Source organism: Pinus tabuliformis, chromosome 2_1, assembly GCF_031772625.1.
Source record: "Pinus tabuliformis cultivar Carrire ecotype Pingquan chromosome 2_1, CPIR1, whole genome shotgun sequence".
NCBI lineage: Eukaryota > Viridiplantae > Streptophyta > Pinopsida > Pinales > Pinaceae > Pinus > Pinus tabuliformis.
In genome coordinates, this window is record NC_142299.1 from 557888143 (window position 1) to 557913853 (window position 25711).

Consider the following 25711-nt stretch of genomic DNA (forward strand, 5'->3'; position numbering starts at 1 on the left):
ACTTTGGGATCCCACAGTCTATCATCTCAGATCGGGACAGTCGGTTCCTCAACACATTTTGGTCCAGTCTCTGGTCAATGCTGGACACCAAACTCACGAAGTCCACAGCCTTCCATCCTCAAATTGATGGCCAGACAGAGGTTTTCAATAGGATGATTGTGCACATTCTGCGCATGTATAACTCAAAGCATCCACGTACATGGGACGAGAGCCTCCCCTATGTTCAGCACAGCTACAACCGAGCTTTTCACAGCTCCACTGGCCATAGTCCTTTTCAGGTAGGTTTGGGATTCCAGCCACTATGCCCCATTGATGTGACCATGCCACTTGCAGCTACTCACATAAATTCAGCTCATGTCCAGTCCGAAACATATAAGGCCACTAGCTTCATTGAGCGCATCCAACATATTCGCCAGCAGGTCCATGACATTCTGGAGAAATCGAATGCCAAGTACAAGCAGCGACATGATCAACATCGGGTGCCACACAAGTTTCAGGTGGGAAACAAAGTCTAGTTGCATTTGCAAAAGGAACGCCTTACTGGAGCCTATCAGAAACTGAGACCACTCCAATATGGTCCTTACACCATTACTAAGGCTGTGGGAGACAATGCATTTGAGCTCAACATTCCCCCATTCCTTGGCCTGTAGCCAATGTTCAATGTGGACCGCCTTTGGCCATACTTTCCACCATTGCTAGACACATCCGACATTGCAGAACAGGTCACACCCACAAAATTAAATCCAGATTGCATGGAACAAGCTACAACTGATCAGATCATGGACACACAGATCAAGAACACTCGCCAATAGAATATCCAACTGTATCGAGTTGTCAAAGCAGGCCAACTCATTCACCAGGGCAAGTGGTTCACCAGGGAACAAGTTCAGCAAAAATTTCCTTATCTCATGGAGGAACTCAACGCAATGGGGACCATTGCTTCCTAAGGGGGGAGGAATGATCCAGGTGGATATTGGTGGCCACCTGCCAAGTCCACCTGGACCCCCACCATTGTTTCTCTCAGCATTTTCAGTTTCCTTAATTGTAGCATAACTTACTATTTTTAGCAGTTTTTTGGGTCCTCAACTTCCAAAGTTGTTTTGATGCCCTAAACGATGTTTTTTTGGGAAATATGGGGCAACATGGGTCCATGGACCGATGTTGCCTCCCAAAGTGGTAGTGCTCGGATAGATCTTTCTAACGAGCTATTGTACGCGTCAAACGGAGATCGTATGCCAAAGTTACGACCCCGGGAAGTTGGTGTACCAATTTACCCAAACGGGGCCCACAGTTTGGCGTTTCATCTTCTAGGGTTAGGTTTTGGAATGTTAAGGGTTTTCCATTGTTTCTCAACAATAAATAGACCTTCGAGCCTCATTGTAACACAGTTCAGAGGCATGTAGCCACCACATCTCTTCTCAGAGATAAGCTACCATCGCCCTCGCTGGTTTATTTCCATTACTATTTGTAAGCATATTTCAGTATTTTACATTAATGAAATGAAGTATTATTTCCGCTGCAAATCTGTGTTTATGGTTATCTCTGTAATTTGTTGCGTTCCTGTTTAAATCCGGATCAAGCCTACTCTGTCTTAGCCTAGCCTAGCTTACTCTAGCCTAGCCTACTCTACTCTAGCATAGCCTAATCTAGCCTACTTTGGCTTAGCCTTGCCTAACCTACTCTAGCTTAGCCTACTCTACTCTAGCCTAGCCTACTCTACTCTAGCCTATCCTACTCTACTTTGGCCTAATATAGCTCATCTTAGCCTAGCCTAGCCCTAAACTAGCCTAACCTACTCTAGCTTAGCATAACCTAGCCTAACCTACTCTAGCATAACTTAGTCTAGCTTAGCCTAACCTAGCCTATCCTACCCTAGCCTAACCTACTCTAGCCTAGACCTACCTAACCTACTCTAGCCTAGCCTAACCTACTCCAACCTAGCCTAACCTACTGTAGCCTAGCCTAACGTACTGTAGCCTAGCCTAACGTACTGTAGCCTAGCCTATGCTAGCCTAACCTACCTTAGCCTAGCATATCCGTAGTCCAACCTAGCCTAACCTACTCTAGCCTAGCCCAACCTAGCCTAACCTACTCTAGCCTAGCCTAACCTACTCTAGCCTAGCCTATACTAGCCTATCCTAGCCTAACCTACTCTACTCTAGCCTATCCTAGCCTAACATACTCTAGCCTAGTCTAACTTAGCCTAACCTAATCTAGCATAGCCTAACCTAGCCTGACCTACTCTAGCCTAGCCTATCCTAGCCTGACCTACTCTAGCTTAGCCTATCCTAACCTAACCTACTCTATCCTAGCCTAACTTATCCTAGCCTAGTCCAAACTAGCCTAACCTACTCTAGCCTAGCCTAACCTAGCCTAGCCTACCCTAGCCTAACCTACTCTAGGCTAGCCTATCCTAGCCTAACCAACTCTAGCATAGCCTATCCTAGCCTAACCTACTCTACTCTAGCCTATCCTAGCCTAACCTACTCTAGCTTAGTCCAACCTAGCCTATCCTAACCTATCGTAGACTACTCTAGCCTAGCCTAACCTAACCTAACATACTCCAACATAGCCTAATCTACTCTAGCCTCGCCTATACTAGCCTAACCTACTCTAGCCTAGCCTATCCTAGCCTAACCTACTCTAGTCTAGCATATCCTAGCCTAACCTATCCTAGCCTAGTCCAACCTAGCCTAACCTACTCTAGCCTAGCCCAACCTAGCCTAACCTACTCTAGCCTAGCCTATCCTAGCCTAACCTACTCTAACGTAGCCTATCCTAGCCTAACCTACTCTACTCTAGCCTATCCTAGTCTAACCTACTCTAGCCTAGTCCAACCTAGCCTACCCTACTCTAGCATAACCTACTCTAGCTTAGCCTATCCTGGCCTAACCTACTCTAGCCTAGCCTATCCTAGACTACTCTAGCTTAGCCTATCCTAGAATAACCTATCCTAGCCTAGTCCAACCTAGCCTAACCTACTCTAGCCTAGTCAAACCTAGCCTAACCTACTCTAGTCGAGCCTATCCTAGCCTAACCTACTCTACTCTAGCCTATCCTAGCCTAACTTACTCTAGCCTAGTCCATCTTAGCCTAGCCTAACCTACTCTAGCCTAGCCTATCCTATCCTATCCTAGCCTAGCCTAACATACTCTACTCTAGCGTAACCTAGCCTACCTTACCCTATAGTGGCCTACCCTAACCTACCGTAACTGAATCTATTCTTACCTACCCTAGCCTAGAGTATTATAGCCTAGCCTAGACTAGCGCTACCCTACTATATCATAGCCTAGCCTAGCCTAGCCAACTCTAGCCTAGCCTATCCTAGCCTAACCTATCCTAGCCTAGTCCAACCTAGCCTAACCTACTCTAGTCTAGTATAGCACAACCTAGCCTAACTTACTCTAGCCTAGCCTATCCTAGCCTAACCTACTCTAGCCTAGCCTTTCCTAGCCTAACCTACTCTACTCTAGCCTATCCTAGCCTAACCTATGCTAGCCTAGTCCATCCTAGCCTAACCTACTCTAGCGTAGCCTAACCTAGTGTAACCTACTCTAGCTTAGCCTATCCTGGCCTAACCTACTCTAGCCTAGCCTATCCTAGCCTAACCTATCCTAGCCTAGTCCAACCTAGCTTAATCTACTCTAGCCTAGCCGAACCTAGCCTAACCTACTCTAGCCTAGCCTATCCTAGCCTAACCTACTCTACTCTAGCCTATCCTAGCCTAACCTATGCTAGCCTAGTCCATCCTAGCCTAACCTACTCTAGCGTAGCCTATCTTATCCTATCCTATCCTAGCCTAACATACTCTACTCTAGCCTAGCGTAGCATACCTTTCCCTATAGTAGCGTATCCTAACCTACCCTAACCGAATCTATTCTTACCTACCCTAGCCTAGAGTACTATAGCCTAGCCTAGACTAGCGCTACCCTACTATATCATAGCCTAGCCTAGCCCTCCATTATTCTAGCATAACCTAACCTACTCTAGCCTAGCCTATTCTAGCCTAACCTATCCTATCCTAGTCAAACCTAGCCTAACCTACTCTAGCCTAGCCTAACCTACTCTAGCCTAGCCTATCCTAGCCTAACCTACTCTACCCTAGCCTATCCTAGCCTAGCCTACTCTACTCTAGCATATCCTAGCCTAGCATACTCTAGCCTAGTCCAACCTAGCCTAACCTACTCTAGCCTAGCCTAACCTACTCTAGTCTAACCTACTCTTACCTAGCCTATCCTAGCCTAACTTACTCTAGCCTAGCCTAATCTATCCTAGCCTAGCCTATCCTAGCCTAATCTAGCCTAGCCTAGTCCAACCTAGCCTAACCTACTCTAGCCTAGCCGAACCTAGCCTAACCTATCCTAGCCTATCCTAGCCTAACCTACTCTACTCTAGCCTATCCTAGCCTAACCTACTCTAGCCTAGCCTAACCTAGCCTAACCTACTCTAGCCTAGCCTATCCTATCCTATCATATCCTATCCTAGCCTAACCAACTCTACTCTAGCCTAGCCTAGCCTACCTTACCCTATGCTAGCCTATCGTAACCTACCCTAACCTACTTTATTCTTGCCTACCCTAGCCTAGCCTAGACTAGTGCTACACTACTGTAGCCTAGCCTAGCTTATCCCTCCCCTACTCTAGCATAGCCTAGCCTAAGCATAACCTAACCTACTTTACTAGCCTAGGCTAGCCTATCCTAGCCTAGCCTAGCCTACTCTACTCTAGCCTACCCTACCCTACCTTAACCTATGCTAGCCTACCCTAACCTAGCCTAACCTACTCTATTCTTGCCTACCCTAGCCTAGCCTACTATAGCCTAGCCTAGACTAGCACTACCCAACTCTAGCATAGCCTAGCCTAGCCCTCCCCTACTCTAGCATAGCCTAGCCTAAGCCTAATGTAACCTACTCTAGCCTAGCCTATCCTATCCTAACCTACTCTACTCTAACCTAGCCTACTGTACCTTACCCTATGCTAGCCTACCCGAACCTACCCTAACCTACTCTATTCTTGCCTACCTGAGCCTAGCCTACTATAACCTAGCCTAGACTAGCACTACCCTACTCTAGCATAGCCTAGCCTAGCCCTCCCCTACTGTAGCATAGCCTAGCCTAAGCCTAGACTAGCGCTACCCTATTCTAGAATAACCTAGCCTACTCTAGTATAACACAACTTAGCCTATTCTAACCTTCTCCAACCCGCCCTAGCTTACCTTACCCTATTGTAGAGTAGCCTAGCCTAGCTTAGCCCATTCTATCCTTAAGTAGCCTAGTCTATTTTAGTCTATCCTAACCCACTCTAGCTTAGCCAAGCCTATTTTAACACAATCTAAATTTATAAAAATTTATTTATAAAACATTTAGTAGAAAAACATAGTAGCAAAGAACCATCAAAGCATCTTGATCTATTGTAACATAAACACTACAGAATCAGATATATAATGAACATACAATGGCATTCACAAATAACAACATTCACGATTGCACAATTATATGGAAGAAAATTTGAAGAACTTTACTAAATAGAAGGGAGAATTACAACCCAATTTTCAGATCCAGCATCATCCTCCCAACATAAATCCCTCTTCACCTCATGAAATAGCAAGATCACACCAACAATACAATGCTCTTACCTCAAATACAAACTATCAGGACTTCCTTGTAATTCACAATATTCCAGCCTTTGGATCTCTTAGATAAGTGATCCATTTATAGATGTGTGCAAGGGTGTAAGTCATCTCTCGGGTTTTGATTAGTGTCATTCCACTTGTTGCATTTGGTTCCACTTGGAGATTTTATTGAATCTCTTACTCATCCCTGGGCGAATTCAGAGAGGCAAGTGTCATAAGAGAAGTTTCTAGAAGATTCCATGAGCATCCACTTAGCAAACTGTCTCGGACATTTGTCCATCCTCGCCCATCACAACCTGCAGAAGGCCTAATCAGTATGCATCACACCTGAGCAGTGTACCACTCAATATGCATCACACCTGGCCAGTGTAGCAGTTAGTATGGTTCAGTTTGGGCCATTTCTGGATGGTTTTTCAGGTGGAACTTTTGGGAAATGATGTAATCAAATGACCATGTTCCTTTAGGGCGTGAAACAACTCTTTTATGGGTTGATGAGTCCTAGTTTATCAACATATAAGATTGGGGTTGAAGTGCCCAAATATGTCTATAACAAGAAGGAGAGGTGGAGATGGTTAGGGATACTCGTAGGGAGAGAGAGATAGAAAAAAGAGATAAGTATATGAATAAGGAGGGAGACATAGAGATAAGGGTAGAGAATAGAGATAGAGAAATTCCTAACCCATCCTACTCTAGCCTAGATTATTGTAACATACTCTATCCTACACTACTCTACCCTAACCTAACGTAACCTACTCTCACCTAGCTTGACCTACTCTCCCATAGCTTAGCGTAAAGTAACCTAATCTACTCTATCCCAGCCTAACCTAATGTTGCCAAGCCTAGCCTGGCATAGCTAAACCTAACTTAGCCTAGCGTACCCTAACCTAACCTACTCTACCATAGCCTAGCTTAGACTAGCCTAACCTACTCTGTTATTGCCTAGCCTAACCTAATGTAGCCTACTCTGTCTTAGCCTAGCCTAGCTTACTCTAGCCTAGCCTACTCTACTCTAGCCTAGCCTAATCTAGCCTACTCTGTCTTAGCCTAGCCTAGCCTACTCTAGCCTAGCCTACTCTAGCCTAGCCTACCCTACTCTAGCCTAGCCTACTCTACTCTAGCCTATCCTACTCTACTTTGGCCTAATATAGCTCAGCTTAGCCTAGCCTAGCGCTAAACTAGCCTAAATACTCTAGCTTAGAATAACCTAGCCTAACCTACTCTAGCATAACTTAGTCTAGCTTAGCCTAACCTAGCCTATCCTACCCTAGCCTAACCTACTCTAGCCTAGCCTTACCTAACCTACTCTAGCCTAGCCTAACCTACTCCAACCTAGCCTACTCCAACCTAGCCTAACCTACTATAGCCTAGCCTATCCTAGCCTAATGTATTGTAGCCTAGCCTATGCTAGCCTAACCTACTCTAGCCTAGCGTATCCTAGCCTAACCTATCCTAGCGTAGTCCAACCTAGCCTAACCTACTCTGGCCTAGCCCAACCTAGCCTAACCTACTCTAGCCTATCCTAGCCTAACCTACTCTACTCTAGCCTATCCTAGCCTAACATACTCTAGCCTACTCCAACTTAGCCTAACCTAATCTAACATAGCCTAACCTAGCCTGACCTACTCTAGCCTAGCCTATCCTAGCCTGACCTACTCTAGCTTAGCCTATCCTAAGCTAACCTACTCTAGCCTAGCCTAACTTATCCTAGCCTAGTCCAAACTAGCCTAACATACTCTAGCCTAGCCTAACCTAGCCTAGCCTACCCTAGCCTAACCTACTCTAGGCTAGCCTATCCTAGCCTAACCAACTCTAGCATAGCCTATCCTAGCCTAACCTACTCTACTCTAGCCTATCCTAGCTTAACCTACTCTAGCTTAGTCCAACCTAGCCTATCCTAACCTATCTTAGACTACTCTAGCCTAGCCTAACCTAACTTAACATACTCCAACCTAGCCTAACCTACTCTAGCCTCCCCTATACTGGCCTAACCTACTCTAGCCTAGCCTATCCTAGCCTAACCTACTCTAGCCTAGCCTATCCTAGCCTAACCTATCCTAGCCTAGTCCAACCTAGTCTAACCTACTCTAGCCTAGCCCAACCTAGCCTAACCTACTCTAGCCTAGCCTATCCTAGCCTAACCTACTCTAACGTAGCCTATCCTAGCCTAACCTACTCTACTCTAGCCTATCCTAGTCTAACCTAGTCTAGCCTAGTCCAACCTAGCCTAACCTACTCTAGCGTAACCTACTCTAGCTTAGCCTATCCTGGCCTAACCTACTCTAGCCTAGCCTATCCTAGCTTAACCTACTCTAGCCTAGCCTATCCTAGAATAACCTATCCTAGCCTAGTCCAACCTAGCCTAACCTACTCTAGCCTAGCCGAACCTAGCCTAACCTACTCTAACCGAGCCTATCCTAGCCTAACCTACTCTACTCTAGCCTATCCTAGCCTAACTTACTCTAGCCTAGCCTAACCTACTCTAGCCTAGCCTATCCTATCCTAGCCTAGCCTAGCTTAACATACTCTACTCTAGCCTAGCCTAGCCTACCTTACCCTATAGTAGCCTACCCTAACCTACCCTAACTGAATCTATTCTTACCTACCCTAGCCTAGAGTACTATAGCCTAGCCTAGACTAGCGCTACCCTACTATATCATAGCCTAGCCTAGCCTAACCTACTCTAGCCTAGCCTATCCTAGCCTAACCTATCCTAGCCTAGTCCAACCTAGCCTAACCTACTCTAGCCTAGCCCAACCTAGCCTAATCTACTCTAGCCTAGCCTATCCTAGCCTAACCTACTCTAGCCTAGCCTTTCCTAGCCTAACCTACTCTACTCTAGCCTATCCTAGCCTAACCTATTCTAGCCTAGTCCATCCTAGCGTAACCTACTCTAGCTTAGCCTATCCTGGCCTAACCTACTCTGGCCTAGCCTATCCTAGCCTAACCTATCCTAGCCTAGTCAAACCTAGCTTAATCTACTCTAGCCTAGCCGAACCTAGCCTAACCTACTCTAGCCTAGCCTATCATAGCCTAACCTACTCTACTCTAGCCTATCCTAGCCTAACCTATGCTAGCCTAGTCCATCCTAGCCTAACCTACTCTAGCGTAGCCTAACCTACTCTAGCCTAGCCTATCCTATCCTATCCTAGCCTAGCCTAACATACTCTACTCTAGCCTAGCCTAGCATACCTTACCCTATAGTAGCCTATCCTAACCTACCCTAACCGAATCTATTCTTACCTACCCTAGCCTAGAGTACTATATCCTAGCCTAGACTAGCAGTACCCTACTATATCATAGCCTAGCCTAGCCCTGCATTATTCTAGCATAACCTAACCTACTATGCCTAGCCTAACCTACTCTAGCCTAGCCTATCCTAGCCTAGCCTATCCTACTCTAGCCTAGCCTAACCTACTCTAGCCTAGCCTATCCTAGCCTAACCTTCTCTAGTCTATCCTATCCTACTCTATCCTAGCCTATCCTAGCCTAACCTATCCTAGCCTAGTCCAACCTAGCCTAACCTACTCTAGCCTAGCCTAACCTAGCCTAACCTACTCTAACCTAGCCTAACCTACTCTAGCCTACCCTATCCTAGCCTAAACTACTCTACTCTAGCTTATGCTAGCCTAACCTACTCTAGTCTAGTCCAACCTAGCCTAAACTACTCTAGCCTAGCCTAACCTACCCTAACCAACTCTAGCCTAGCCTAACCTAGCCTAACCTACTCCAACCTAGCCTAACCTACTCTAGCCTAGCCTATCCTAGCCTAACCTACTCTAGCCTAGCCTATCCTAGCCTAACCTATCCTAGCCTAGCCTAGTCCAACCTAGCATAACCTACTCTAGCCTAGCCTATCCTAGCCTAACCTACTCTAGCCTAGTCCAACCTAGCCTAACCTACTCTAGCCTAGCCTAACCTACTCTAGCCTAACCTACTCTTACCTAGCCTATCCTAGCCTAACCTACTCTAGCCTAGCCTAATCTATCCTAGCCTAGCTAATCCTAGCCTAATCTATCCTAGCCTAGTCCAACCTAGCCTAACCTACTCTAGCCTAGCCGAACCTAGCCTAGCCGAACCTAGCCTAGCCTATCCTAGACTATCCTAGCCTAACCTACTCTACTCTAGCCTACCCTAGCCTAACCTACTCTAGCCTAGCCTAACCTAGCCTAACCTACTCTAGCCTAGCCTATCCTATCCTATCCTATCCTAGCCTAACCAACTCTACTCTAGCCTAGCCTAGCCTACCTTACCCTATGCTAGCCTATCGTAACCTACCCTAACCTACTCTATTCTTGCCTACCCTAGCCTAGCCTAGACTAGCGCTACACTACTGTAGCATAGCCTAGCCTAGCCCTCGCCTACTCTAGCATAGCCTAGCCTAAGCATAACCTAACCTACTCTACTAGCCTAGCCTAGCCTACCTACTCTACTCTAGCCTAGCCTACCCTACCTTAACCTATGCTAGCCTACCCTAACCTAGCCTAACCTACTCTATTCTTGCCTACCCTAGCCTAGCCTACTATAGCCTAGCCTAGACTAGCACTACCCAACTCTAGCATAGCCTAGCCTAGCCCTCCCCTACTCTAGCATAGCCTAGCCTAAGCCTAACATAACCTACTCTAGCCTAGCCTATCCTATCCTAACCTACTCTACTCTAACCTAGCCTACTGTACCTTACCCTATGCTAGCCTACACGAACCTACCCTAACCTACTCTATTCTGTCCTAACCTACTCTATTCTGTCCTACCCCAGCCTAGCCTACTATAACCTAGCCTAGACTAGCGCTACCCTACTCTAGCATAGCCTAGCCTAGCCCTCCCCTACTGTAGCATAGCCTAGCCTAAGCCTAGACTAGCGCTACCCTATTCTAGAATAACCTAGCCTACTCTAGTATAACACAACTTAGCCTATTCTAACCTTCTCTAACCCGCCCTAGCTTACCTTACCCTATTGTAGAGTAGCCTAGCCTAGCTTAGCCCATTCTATCCTTAAGTAGCCAAGCCTATTTTAACACAATCTAAATTTATAAAAATTTATATATAAAACATTTAGTAGAAAAACATATTCAAAATCAATCTTAATAAACTTTTACATTAGACATATAAATTTAAATCAATTTAAATATAAAAAGATTATCACTTTATTATATATAAATCAAATATTTTTCACTATACAATATATTCTAATTAAATGAATATACCACAATGCACACTGATAGAAATGAATTTCTCCTATCAGAATTAATAAAAAGTATATATAAATAGTGTGATTCATATGGTAAAAAAAGCACAATACAGATTTTGTGTCATTAAATTTCTAATACTCTAACCTGGATACATCTGACAAACATTATACCACCCTTTACCCTGTCTCAGTTTGAAATGGATGCAATTTCAGAACTTATGGGATGAGATCACCCTTTTTAACCAAAACACAACAAAAAGCTCTACAATAAATTTTTCTATATTGCTGTAAAAAAAAAATACAGTTCTGATGCACAAAATCTCAAACACTTATTTGACATTTTTTTACCAATTTTTTTTTTCTAAGAGAATCAGGAAAACTAGGGTCAGATGCAAAAAGCCGAAACATAAATTAGTGATTAAAAAAATAGTAAGTAAATAAATGCAAATAAATGCGTAATTACATTAAAATCTACCCAAAAAAGTCTGATAAATAAATACTAACCAAAAGATGACGCAGAACAAAAGATGATGCAGAATAAATACAGTGAAAATCTGCCCAGAAAAACAATGAATACTCCAGAAAACCATAAATTTTAGAAATACCTGTAAAGACGGTGAACTATGAAAGAGTACAGCCATGAAAGTAGTAATCCCTCCCAGTGAAGCGCGACATTCATTCATGCATCAAAGTGCCGGTAAATTTGTGACCTCTTAGGCATCTTCTCTCTTCTTATCTGATAACAAGAGAAAATAAAATACTGTAACATTTACAAGATAACAGGCAGCAACAAAATATTTGCAGGCGCAGAAACATGCAACAAAATATTTGCAGGCGCAGTGAATGAAGACCAAGGCCAAGATTATATAAGGCTGGATAGCGGATTTTCTCTGGTATCGGATAGCTTTTAGCTTTCTTGAACTAAACTTTTAGCTTTTTTAGCTTTTAGATTTTCCAATGATGAACTAACGGACAACTTTTAGCTTTTAGCTTTTCCAATGAAGGGCAGCGGAAAGGCTGCGCCCAACTGGTTTGCACGAACGTGGATAGATGACGTGGAGCTTTCTTGTTAAGAAAACCCAACAATTTCATGAAAAGCATCTAATTTTTTTTTATAGACGTTGTGGTAGGCTCCTTTAACAGTAAAACAAAAACGCCTCATTATCTTCTCAATAAAACAAGAAAGGCTCTCTATCTTCTCTCTCCTCTTAATTGTTAACTTTTCCTCATTTTCTTTTAATGGTTTATAATGGGCTCTCTATCTTCTCTCTCCTCTTAATTGTTAATTTTTCCTCATTTTCTTTTAATGGTTTATAATGGAGATCTTCTCTCTTCTCTGTATAAAAAGAGAAAGTTAAGTTTTCCTTGTCTTCTTTTAATTGTTTATAATGGAGATAGACAAGTTTATATAATCTTAGAGTTATTAGAGAAAACCCCTAACTGAAAATAACAAAGTTATATTCAAGAACCATCTACCGAACCTTTAAACTAGGACTCACTATTTTTATCTATTTACACGTTTATGTGTGATACACTTTCTCTATGTCTAGGAATGTGCAGTTAAGCCATCATTATTCTATCTCTCATTTTCAAAAAGCTCATAGATATTCTCTCGCAAATCCAATACCCTCGTAGATAATTATAACAAGTGGCTCTCTATTTGTGATGTATTTATTGTTGACTTCGCTTTAGCGTTTGCTTTTGTTATTGCTCCAATATTTAGCGTTTGCTTTTGTTGTTGCTCCAATATTTTGATTGGAGCAATTTCATTATTTTTATTGCTACAATTTCAATATTGAATCATTCTTGGTGGATATATTTGATTATTTTCCAAATCTTAAGCTTGAAAATGGAAATCTAGGTCTGATCAAATGATCCCCGTCTTTATAGTTTATAAGCTTATTTTCTTGGCGTACACCTACTTTTCCATGATTTTGTTTGATATCTTTAGAAGTTAAAATAATTCAACTTATTGGATTTGTTCAAGCACTTACCTTCTAGTTTATAAGGTTATTTTCTTGGGGTACACCTACTTTTCCATGATTTTGTTTGATATCTTTAGAAGTTAAAATAATTTGACTTATTGGATTTGTTCAAGCACTTACCTTCTGGTTTATAAGATTATTTTCTTGATGTACACCTACTTTTCCAAGATTTTGTTTGATATCTTTAGAAGTTAAAATAATTTAACTTATTGGATTTGTTCAAGCAATTACCTTACCTTATTTATAGCTAACTAGTCAGCGAGCTCACTGAAAATTTGAGTGAATAGTTTTAACTCATAGCCTTTCAGTTTTTCTTTGCCATAGCCGGCAAAGTACCTTTATATAATTGGAGCCATTGTTCTCTGCCATTTGTGCAATTTGTGCAATATCATGTTGTAAGAAAACTACAAACTGTATTTATTTTTAAAAAGTCCATAAACTGTCACGCTTCCACAAATAAATTTTTTTTTTTATTATAATACAGCAATGTTAGTTTTTCTACCTAAGCATTATTACTATGACTTACACATTATTGGATGCATTCAAACCTTACCAATACTTAAACATTGCTACTTTGTTGTACTCATGGCTTGATATATATGTTGTTATATTCGCACTCACATGTATATCCACTTACGTTCCACACACTCATGACTTCAATGATTCAATATACATCATACCCTAATTATTTGTGAATGAAAAAGGCATAATCCACGGCTTATGGAAAAGATTAATCGTTGACCACGCAATATATATAGTTGTATGCAATCAGGGGTTAAATTTGACGCCCATATGGACGTATTTTGCATTTTTACCCGTAAAATACGTTTTACTTTTGAACCTCCACGTCATGCGGAACTTGCCATTCATTTTCAAAACCGTCATATTGACGGGCATGTATAAAAATTAAAAGTTTTAATTTTTTTTTATAATTTTTCTTTATATATATTTTGAAAGAAAATGAGACTTGAACCATCGTTGCCCCATCACAATGTATCCATTACATAAATAATTGTTTAAGTTGCATATAATTTTCTTTTTGGTACTACGAAAGCATTGTATGTACCCACGTCAAGTCTACTCGAACTTTATCATCCGTAACCTTTCAAGCCGCAGGCTTCAAGTAATTCATGGTTTCTCTGTTAACTATTTCTGTTGAGGCGTTTTTAGTTTCACATTTGACTTATCATTTGATTGAAGGAATAGAAGTTTGCCTACATTCTTTGGGTTTTACATATCCTTGAAGGAATATCTACAATAGAATCCCTTATTCATTATATTCTTTTACGGGTTCTGTCAAAAATCTCTTGCCGAGGCAACAATTGCTTAAGGTTTAATTCTTTAAAGAAATTTAGAGTTCTGCTCCCTCTCATACCTTTCTCACCGCAAGTACGCATGTCCAGAATTGATACATTAGAATTTTAGTTAAAATAATTATCTCCCTGTAACATTCTATCAAGGTTTTCCAATAATAATAATGTGAGGGTTTTCTTTTGCATTTTTGATATAGGGTTTCTATTGAGGGCTTTTATCGTCGAAGAAACCCTTTTCGACATAATACCAGGCTTGCAATGGTCAAAGATGGTTTGACCAAATAACCAATTATACTCAAGTTATCCCTCTCTCATTCTTAGAGTAGGTTTTCATGGGTCTTCAAGACATTTCTTCATGTGTGGGCATAATTTTAATTTTGATCAATGTCTCTATCTTAAGTAATTATAGGATATAACAGAATCTTATATTTAGTTATTGTCAGGTTAGTATTTGGGTTTTCAAAACCCCAATATATTGTTTGGGTTTTCCAAATCCTCATGAATGATTATGGTAGAGATATGGGTTTATAATTAAGAATTCCAAGTTTTTCACTTTGATAATATATTTAGTTTTCCTAATTATTTATATGTTTTCTAACATATTTTCAACATCACAGCGACTTGGAAAACTTTCCAGATAAATTAGTTGATGAGATTCTTATTTCATGTTTTTGGTTTGAAAATTATTTCACAACTATTGTTCTTTTATTGTACAATTTGAAATTAGATGAAACTTGTACAAATAAATTTTAAAAGTCATATGATGGGCAGTTTAAAAATAAAAACGTCATAAAAAAATTCCTTGACGGGTAGGGTCACCCGTCAAATTTAACCCCTGTATGCAATGTTGATCATGGAATGTTTATTACATATCCCGAGAGATCGGGTTTGATTGTTTGTCCGGCCACCGTATTCCCGGACCAGGTGTATGCATCCTCCATCGTCCATTTGGAAAGATGTGCGGCAGATGGCAATCTTGCCATGTGCGTCCTGTACATGGCCCTGACTCCTCGGCCTTGATGCTTTTCGCGCCAGAGAACCTCCACGGTAAACCGGCAATCGTATGGTTGACAATTCTTTCTGCAGATCAAGGGTTCACAATGAGCCACGAGCCGGTAACCTTCTGGAGGGTTTATAACTTGTCTAAACTTTCGGGTTGCCATAATGTTTATTCCATTTCCTCCGCCTCGTTCCAGCTCTGTAGCCTCATGATGCTCCGCCGCATCGGTCTTTGGCCTCAGGCATGCAGATCGGGCCACCATTCATCCTCATTGCTGTTTGAAGGTAAGGTGCCGTGTTGCAGAAACCAGGTGCAGCTCGGTTATGGTTATGGTTTAGTTTCTTTGCTCTGGATTCCTTACAGTTTTAATACCAAGTTTATATGATGCTAACAGTGTGTAGTTTTTGTGCAGAAATGGAATCCTTCCGCCGTAAGGGACGAGGGTTCTTCTCCTCCTCGTCTTCCTCACCGACAGGTAAGTTTCAACCCACTTGTCGCCGCTATACATACGAGTTCTGTGTAGCTAGAGTCTAAGAGGTGCTCGTCCGCTTGACAGGGGTTCCGACACTGAGTCTCAAATCTGTTCCCTGCACAAGCTCAGGGTCTATTGAAGGCATGTAGTGTTAGCTTTTGTATATTAAAACCCTTCGCTAGGACTCCAAGGGTTGCATTACTGGCTCATGAATGATTTACAGTTCTGTCTCAGGCACTGTACTGACATTTTATTCTTTTTGAAACACAGTCTAATATTATTTCTTGAGCTCGGCTTCGGTTCTAATGGTTGTTTAGTCTTTGTTGTATATGGATATAGTACCTTTACGACCGTCTGGTCATTGGTTTCAATGGGTCGTGGCATTTGCTTCCAATGAACAATATAAATGTATTTCCAGATCTTTTTTACATGTTTGAGTTTTTACTACCGTTCAGATGAATGACCCTAAGGCCATTCGACTCCGGCTTGGTTACTCCACTGGCTGAGCGTAAGCTCCCGCTGCAATAGTTACCAGGTCAGGGTTTCCACCGGCCACAACCGCCTGAGAGAGCATGTAACCCTGGTTACCCTGCTCTGTCCTCGGCGTCCATTATTTATACATATGTTATACAATAATGATGCATGTTTCATTTCAGCGTTTACCTAATATGTTTAGAGTAATATGAATGCATTCTGTTTCAAATACCCGTTGAGGCCCTCCTCACGGCTTTACACCAGGGTTTCTATATTTAATACCCTTGTTCATTCGAGCGTTTTATATATTACAGTGTGAAGAAAGACTCCAGTTCGACATTGCTGTGAATGTGAAAGTATATACAGATAGTCTCTATATTTTCCTTTTGATGCGGAACACTTGTGTCCATTACATCTTAAAATGTTGCTGTGTAATGTTTCTTGGTTCGGTTCTTGAACGCGTCTTAGGGCTTCTCAGTAATCTTTACAGAACTGTATATTATCGTTTAATAATGAGGCCTGTACATTTGGTTTAGCTTCTTATATGCTAATGGTTGCAAATCATTTGGAATGGGATACGTTTTCCCTATCGCAGGCCTATCTCTGCATTCTCTGTTATAATACAAAAGACTGCATTCTCTGTTATAATATAAAAGACTGCATTCTCTGTTATAATATAAAAGACTGCATTCTCTGTTATAATATAAAAGACTGCTGTAATAAAGAGGGTTTTGTTCTTCCTTATACTCAGTTATAAATGAGTAACTAGTATCGAGCTCTGTTTATAGAGTTATTCTTATTTTTATGTTATTCTCAGGAAAGGAACAGCTAATATTAGTCTCAGTCCGAGTTATAGAGTTCATCTTTCTTTATCATTTATCCTCGAGAACAGAACAGCTAATATTAATCTCTGTCCGAGTTAAAGAAATTAATCTTCTTTACATCTTATACTTAAGAAAGAACAGCTAATAACCGTCTTTGTCTGTGTCTTAGAAATTACTCATCTTTATCATATATTCTCAAGAAAGTAGCAGTTATTACCAGTGGTTTTTCCATCGACACAGAATAATAACATAAGTATTTCTAGTAGGTGAGCATTATGAGCCATACCTGCTCTTCCGCAACCTACTTGTTATTGCTTGCCAAACCTCCCGACCGTAGGAAGACTTCTCTCGTTGATCTTCCACCCCCAAGCAATTGCAGGTCCTACTCGACCGCAATAATACTGGACTCGCCAGTAACGCTATCTGATTCTAACCAGACTTAGCGTGCACAGGAAATTCTTTTCCTCTCATGCCATCTGATCCTAACCAGACATAGCATGCCAAAAGAAAAATGCCTTTTTTTTTCCTTTTTTTTTTCCTTCCTTTCCATCTGATCCCAACCAGACTTGGCAATTCCCCTTTTTCCTTTGGGGTCTCAACTACCTCAAGGTAGTTAGGGTTTCCAGCATAACTGACTCATCAGTTACTTAACCAAGATTAATCATAACTCAGTTCTAATAATGTCAACACAATTATTTTTCCATTAACACAAATTTAATAACCAGAATATATATATATATATATATAATTTCAAATAAAGTCTCTTGTTCAATAATTACTTTTACCATTTACCAATCATTACTTTTCACAGGGGATATTACATCTCCCCCCCCTGAAAGTCTACATCGTCCCGATGTTGCTGTTTACCCAAAAACAGTCTGGGATAAGCATCCCGCATCATCTGTTCATCTTCCCAGGTGGCCTCTTCAGGCCCAAAGTGCTGCCACTGCACTTTAACCTGGCTGATGACCTTTTTCCGCAGCTCGACTCTTCTCTGATCTAATATGTTCATTGGTTCGACCAGGAACTCTCCTTCCGGTTCCACCTGAAACACATAACAATTAAATCAGTTGTCTACTAGTATTTATTTCAATTTACAGCTTTATGACAGTCTCTCCTCACCTGAATGTCCTGCCAACTTATTACATGTTTAGGGTCATACACATATCTCTTTAAAACTGATACATGGAAGACATTATGAACCCGAATATGGCTGGGTAGGGCGAGCTGATAGGCTACAGGCCCCACTCGTGCCAGAATTTGGAATGGTCCACAAAAACGTGGTGCCAATTTGGCACAGGCATTCCATTGAAGGGTACTTTTCCTGGGTCGAAGTCTGATGTATACATGTTCACCCACTTGATATTCTTTAAAGGTTCTCTTCCGGTCTGCAAATTTTTTCTGCCTATCTTGTGCCATCTTTAAATTAGCTCGAACCTTTTTCAACGTGACCTCCATCTCTTCCAACATTTCAGGTCCTAACAAGAGTTTGTCCTCCGGTCCGCCCCAACTAGAGGGTGTGCGGCACCTCCGGCCGTAAAGTACTTCGAATGGGCTCATCTTCAAGGATGAGTGATAGCCATTATTATAGGCGAATTCTACTAGGTGTAGGTACTCCTCCCATCGTGTCGGCTGCTGCATCACATAAGTTCTCAACATGTCCTCCAACACTTGATTCACTCGCTCAGTCTGTCCGTCAGTTTGCGGATGATAGGCGGTGTTGAAACTCAACTGAGTTCCTAGACCTTCAAATAAGGTCCTCCAAAAATCTGAGGCGAACTTAACATCACGATCAGATATTATTACCTTCGGCAGCCCATGTAGTTTAAATATATTTTGCATAAAAATGTTTGCGATTTGAGCTGCACGATAAGTGGATTGAACCGGTATAAAGTGAGCTGACTTACTGAGTTTATCCACTACTACCATTATCGAGTCATTATTCTTTTTGGATTTCGGCAAACCGGTAATAAAGTCCATGGTTATGGTCTCCCATTTCCATTCTGGTATGGGTATTGGCTGTAGCAATCTTGCAGGATGCTGATGTTCAACTTTCACTTGCTGACACTCCAAACAGCGCGCCAGGTATTCTACAACATCCTTCTTCATGCCTGGCCAAAAATACTCCTTCCTTAGTGAGGTGATTAGTTTCTGGTAGCCAGGATGTCCTGCATAAGGACTTCTACGCTTTTCATCCAAAATCTTCTCTTTAATACTGCTCTGATTGGGTACATAAATCTTCTTTTGAAAACACAACAAGTCGGCTGCATTCAAGGTATAACCTTGTTGTATGGAACGGGCATCTGAATTCTGCACCAAATGCTTCTTTTGCAAATAACTCTGATCTTGCGCCGACGCCTCCTCAATCTCTTGGTCAAGAGTGGACCATCCTTGACTGATACCAATCTCATAAATGCAATGCACTTTTCGACTTAGTGCATCAGCTACTCTGTTCTCCTTTCCCTTTAGGTGCTTAATTTCGAAATCGAAATTTCCCAAAAAGTCAACCCATCTTGCTTGTCTTGCATTTAAAGTGGGTTGACTAAAGTAACTAGTCAAACTGTGGTGATCTGTCATTAACACAAGCTTTCTTCCTACTAAATAATGGCGCCACATTTTCAGAGCATGAATCACAGCAGTTAATTCCAGGTCATAGGCAGAATATTTCTGCTCATGCTCCTTCAACTTCCTGGATTCATAGGCAATCACTTTGCCTTCCTACATTAATACTCCGCCCACGCCCTCCTTACTGGCATCTGTACAGACTACGTATTCTTTTTCGGGATCTGCCACACACAACACAGGTGCTGTGGTAAGTAAATGCTTGAGCTGTTCGAAGCTCCGCTGACACTCCGCTGTCCACTTAAACACTTTTCCCTTCTTTTGCAAGGAGGTAATGGGAAAGACAACTCTAGAAAAACCTTCTAAAAACCGTCGGTAATATCCAGCCAGCCCCATGAAAGATCGAATGTCTGCTACATCCTTAGGTGTAGGCCAATCCATTATAGTTTTAATCTTTTCGGGGTCTACGGCTATACCTTCCTTTGTAATAATGTGACCCAAATACTGGATCTGTTCTTTGTAGAAGTCACATTTGTTGAATTTTCCATATAGCTGGTGTTCCCACAAGGTCTGTAACACGATCCTTAGATGTTCCTCATGCTCTTTCCTATTCTGTGAATAGATAAGTATATCATCAATAAAGATCAATACAAATTTGTCTAAGTATTGATGAAATACACTATTCATTAAACACATAAACGTTGCAGGTGCATTAGTTAACCCAAAAGACAGTACCACAAACTCGTAATGTCCATAACGAGTACGAAAAGCGGTCTTGGCTATGTCCTCATCTTTTATTCTAATCTGGTGGTATCCTGATCTCAAGTCGATCTTAGAGAAGATGGTTGCTCCCTTCACCTGATCAAACAGCTCGTCAATGCGGGGTAGTGGATATTTGTTTTTAACTGTCAGCTTATTCAACTGTCTATAGTCAATGCACATTCGCAGAGTCCCATCCTTCTTCCGCACAAACAGCACAGGAGCTCCCCAAGGAGAGACGCTGGGGCGGATGTACTTCTTTTCCAGCAGCTCTTGCAGCTGCATTTTTAACTCAGTTAACTCCGGCACACTCATCCGATAAGGTGCTCGGGATACTGGGGCTGCTCCGGGTATCAGTTCAATGGTGAAATCCAGATCCCTTCTAGGCGGCAGCCCTGGAATCTCTTCAGGAAACACGTCTGCAAATTCCTACACTACTGGTATATCTTTAACAGTTGCAACCTCATCCACGGAATCTGCAAACCCCACTTGTACTGCATAAATCTGGCATTTATTCCGGATACACTTAACCAGCTGAGAGGCTGTGATCGGCCGAATCTGCACTGGTTTCTGAATGCCTTGAATTTCTTTTCCCACACCCAGCTCGTCTCTGTAAGAAACTTTTTTTGTTTTACAATTAATTACAGACCACCGTCGTTCCAACCAGTCCATTCCTATCAGCACGTCATAGGAACCAAGAGGGAGTACATTCAACTCAGTTGTTATGGTTTGGCCAGCTAACCGTAATGGACAGTTGCTGACTTTGGTTAGTACTCTTCTTTTGGTCCCAGTGGCCAGCTGTACTAACCATGGGCTTTTAAATTTAGTAGTTTGCAAACCACAGCTTTCTACCACTTTAGGACTTATATAGCTTAAAGTAGCCCCTGGGTCTACTAAAACAGAAACAGCGCGATCAAAGATCTTACCTTCAAACTCTATCATCGTTGGCTGGTAATCAGCTTGCCGATCCTCCAGTGCTGCGTTTATTCTGGGCATGGATCGAGCCACATCTCCTACTGTTGAAGCTTCATAAATCTGGGACAACTGATCGCTATCCTTCCGATGAGGACAGTTCCTGATATAATGGGGTCCGCCACAACCCCAACACTGAACAGTTGCCCGAGTTGTGCTTTCATTGTCCAATCTAACTTGTTGTTCACTGTATTTAGATTCTGCAGGAGGCTTGAATCTACTCTGAGATTTTGCTGGATTTTTAGTGCTGGCTCCTTTCGAGAATCCTTTCTGAAAACTGCTGCGTGCTCCCTTACTACCCATGGGCATTTTACTGCCTCGCTTATCTATCCAACGCTTTCCGGGATTTTGTCCTTTTGATCTGTTCTGCTGATAACACAGTCTTGCTTTTCGTATTGCTTCATCCATGGTTTTCGGATTATCGAACTCTATTCTTTCTCGCATTTTCAGAGGTAGGCTACTAACAAATCTTTGGACTTTAGCCTTCTCTTCCCGAATATAGGGCACGTAGCGAAGCAGGGATGTGAACTTGGTTACAAACTCATCAATGGTCTGTTGTCCTAGCCGCAGATCATGAAATTCATGTGCCTTTTCATCATAAAAACGTTCTGTCAGGTACTTCTCTTTAAAATATCCTTGAAACTTTTCCCATGTCACATCCTGTTCACTTATTCCCCGCACCATCTTGACCTCTTCCCACCATAATGTGGCTTTGGCTTGCAACTGGAATATAGCCAGCCTTGCCTTCAGATGATGATCGTATTCGTATACCTGAAAAATACTTATTCATATTAATCAGCCATGCCTTTGCAGCTTCTTCAGATTCTCCATCAAAATGAGGTGGTTTAATCTTCTTGAATTCTCCATGTAATTCCATCCGGGGTCTTTTGGGAGTCTGATATTCAGAAGCGTTGACAGACTTCTCTCCTCTCATCTCTCCTCTGTCCTCTGCTTCCTCCTGTTCAGTATGATAGCTCTGTTCATCTGTTATTTGTGCTTGTTCCGGCCTCGGATGTGACTGCTGTTGATGCTGTTTATCAGATAAGCTTTTCAGGATCCTCTCTTGTTCAACATTCAATCTTGCGTTATCCGCACGCAACTGAGCCATTTCATCCTTTAGCTCCTGCAAGGTTCTCAATAGCGTTGAGTCAGTAGTGCGACCTGCTGCTCCCAGCGGTACCCAAAACTCAGAATTCCCTTGAGGTTGTTCCGTGTTGTCCAGAGGTTCTGGATTCCCATAAGGAGCACTGTTTGCTCTTCTCATTCTGCTACTACCTGCTCCAGAACATCTCATTAAACAGATTTAATTTATCTTGATGTATGGCTGAACTGTTACCATAATAATGTTCATATACATGTTGCTGTAATCTTAAAATTTAAAATTTTCCCAAAGGTCACAGAGTTGTAAACCTTGGGCTCTGATACCAATTTGTCACGCTTCCACAAATAATTTTTTTTTTTTTATTATAATACAGCAATGTTAGTTTTTCTACCTAAGCATTATTACTATGACTTACACATTATTGGATGCATTCAAACCTTACCAATACTTAAACATTACTACTTTGTTGTACTCATGGCTTGATATATATGTTGTTATATTCGCACTCACATATATATCCACTTACGTTCCACACACTCATGACTTCAATGATTCAATATACATTATACCCTAATTATTTGTGAATGAAAAAGGCATAATCCACGGCTTATGGAAAAGATTAATCGTTGACCACGCAATATATATAGTTGTATGCAATGTTGATCATGGAATGTTTATTACATATCCCGAGAGATCGGGTTTGATTGTTTGTCCGGCCACCGTATTCCCGGACCAGGTGTATGCATCCTCCATCGTCCATTTGGAAAGATGTGCGGTAGATGGCAATCTTGCCATGTGCGTCCTGTACATGGCCCTGACTCCTCGGCCTTGATGCTTTTCGCGCCAGAGAACCTCCACGGTAAACCGGCAATCGTATGGTTGACAATTCTTTCTGCAGATCAAGGGTTCACAATGAGCCACGAGCCGGTAATCTTCTGGAGGGTTTATAACTTGTCTAAACTTTCGGGTTGCCATAATGTTTATTCCATTTCCTTCGCCTCGTTCCAGCTCTGTAGCCTCATGATGCTCCGCCGCATTGGTCTTTGGCCTCAGGAATGCAGATCGGGCCACCATTCATCCTCATTGCTGTTTGAAGGTAAGGTGCCGTGTTGCAGAAACCAGGTGCAGCTCGGTTATGGTTATGGTTTAGTTTCTTTGCTCTGGATTCCTTACAGTTTTAATACCAAGTTTATATGATGCTAACAGTGTGTAGTTTTTGTGCAGAAATGGAATCCTTCCGCCGTAAGGGACGAGGGTTCTTCTCCTCCTCGTCTTCCTCACCGACAGGTAAGTTTCAACCCACTTGTCGCCGCTATACATACGAGTTCTGTGTAGCTAGAGTCTAAGAGGTGCTCGTCCGCTTGACAGGGGTTCCGACACTGAGTCTCAAATCTGTTCCCTGCACAAGCTCAGGGTCTATTGAAGGCATGTAGTGTTAGCTTTTGTATATTAAAACCCTTCGCTAGGACTCCGAGGGTTGCATTACTGGCTCATGAATGATTTACAGTTCTGTCTCAGGCACTGTACTGACATTTTATTCTTTTTGAAACACAGTCTAATATTATTTCTTGAGCTCGACTTCGGTTCTAATGGTTGTTTAGTCTTTGTTGTATATGGATATAGTACCTTTACGACCGTCTGGTCATTGGTTTCAATGGGTCGTGCCATTTGCTTCCAATGAACAATATAAATGTATTTCCAGATCTTTTTTACATGTTTGAGTTTTTACTACCATTCAGATGAATGACCCTAAGGCCATTCGACTGTTGACTTGGTTACTCCACGGGCTGAGCGTAAGCTTCCGCGGCATTAGTTACCAGGTCAGGGTTTCCTACTGGCCACAACCGCCTGAGAGAGCCTGTAACCCTGGTTACCCTGCTCTGTCCTCGGCGTCCATTATTTATACATATGTTATACAATAATGATGCATGTTTCATTTCAGCGTTTACCTAATATGTTTAGAGTAATATGAATGCATTCTGTTTCAAATACCCGTTGAGGCCCTCCTCACGGCTTTACACCAGGGTTTCTATATTTAATACCCTTATTCATTCGAGCGTTTTATATATTACAGTGTGAAGAAAGACTCCAGTTCGACATTGCTGTGAATGTGAAAGTATATACAGATAGTCTCTATATTTTCCTTTTGATGCGGAACACTTGTGTCCATTACATCTTAAAATGTTGCTGTGTAATGTTTCATGGTTCGGTTCTTGAACGCGTCTTAGGGTTTCTCAGTAATCTTTACAGAACTGTATATTCTCGTTTAATAATGAGGCCTGTACATTTGGTTTAGCTTCTTATATGCTAATGGTTGCAAATCATTTGGAATGGGATACGTTTTCCCTATCGCAGGCCTATCTCTGCATTCTCTGTTATAATACAAAAGACTGCATTCTCTGTTATAATATAAAAGACTGCATTCTCTGTTATAATATAAGAGACTGCATTCTCTGTTATAATATAAAAGACTGCTGTAATAAAGAGGGTTTTGTTCTTCCTTATACTCAGTTATAAATGAGTAACTAGTATCGAGCTCTGTTTATAGAGTTATTCTTATTTTTATGTTATTCTCAGGAAAGGAACAGCTAATATTAGTCTCAGTCCGAGTTATAGAGTTCATCTTTCTTTATCATTTATCCTCGAGAACAGAACAGCTAATATTAATCTCTGTCCGAGTTAAAGAAATTAATCTTCTTTACATCTTATACTTAAGAAAGAACAGCTAATAACCGTCTTTGTCTGTGTCTTAGAAATTACTCATCTTTATCATATATTCTCAAGAAAGTAGCAGTTATTACCAGTGGTTTTTCCTTCGACACAGAATAATAACAGAAGTATTTCTAGTAGGTGTGAGCATTATGAGCCATACCTGCTCTTCCGCAACCTACTTGTTATTGCTTGCCAAACCTCCCGACCGTAGGAAGACTTCTCTCGTTGATCTTCCACCCCCAAGCAATTGCAGGTCCTACTCGACCGCAATAATACTGGACTCGCCAGTAACGCTATCTGATCCTAACCAGACTTAGCGTGCACAGGAAATTCTTTTCCTCTCATGCCATCTGATCCTAACCAGACATAGCATGCCAAAAGAAAAATGCCTTTTTTTTCCTTTTTCTTTTCCTTCCTTGCCATCTGATCCCAACCAGACTTGGCAATTCCCCTTTTTCCTCTGGGGTCTCAACTACCTCAAGGTAGTTAGGGTTTCCAGCATAACTGACTCATCAGTTACTTAACCAAGATTAATCATAACTCAATTCTAATAATGTCAACACAATTATTTTCCATTAACACAAATTTAATAACCAGAATATATATATATAATTTCAAATAAAGTCTCATGTTCAATAATTACTTTTACCATTTACCAACATTACTTTTCACAGGGGATATTACATAAACCCAATTTCTCTTCTTTGATTTCTTCAAGACG

General features: G+C 41.6%; 1 protein-coding gene across 1 annotated transcript; it reads right to left on the bottom strand.

Annotated features, from left to right (window-relative positions):
- Window positions 1–19601: 19601 nt before the first annotated feature.
- LOC149201591 (uncharacterized) lies at window positions 19602–22440 on the bottom strand. Its single transcript, XM_089401315.1, has 5 exons — window positions 21982–22440; window positions 21169–21947; window positions 20729–20814; window positions 20352–20623; window positions 19602–20057 (listed from the first exon to the last, which is right to left on the bottom strand). Exons 1-5 carry the CDS (start codon window positions 22438–22440, stop codon window positions 19602–19604), a joined length of 2052 nt encoding a protein of 683 aa, XP_089257441.1.
- Window positions 22441–25711: the final 3271 nt, after the last annotated feature.

Excerpts from the sequence above, each read along its gene's own strand:
- LOC149201591 (XM_089401315.1), bottom strand. The coding sequence starts at position 22,440 with ATGAGAAGAGCAAACAGTGCTCCTTATGGGAATCCAGAACCTCTGGAC. Across the intron at positions 21,948-21,981 it reads AATCTGAAGAAGCTGCAAAG|GTATACGAATACGATCATCA; the intron begins GCATGGCTGATT and ends AGTATTTTTCAG. Across the intron at positions 20,624-20,728 it reads AGCCTCTCAGCTGGTTAAGT|ACGTGTTTCCTGAAGAGATT; the intron begins GTATCCGGAATA and ends AGGAATTTGCAG.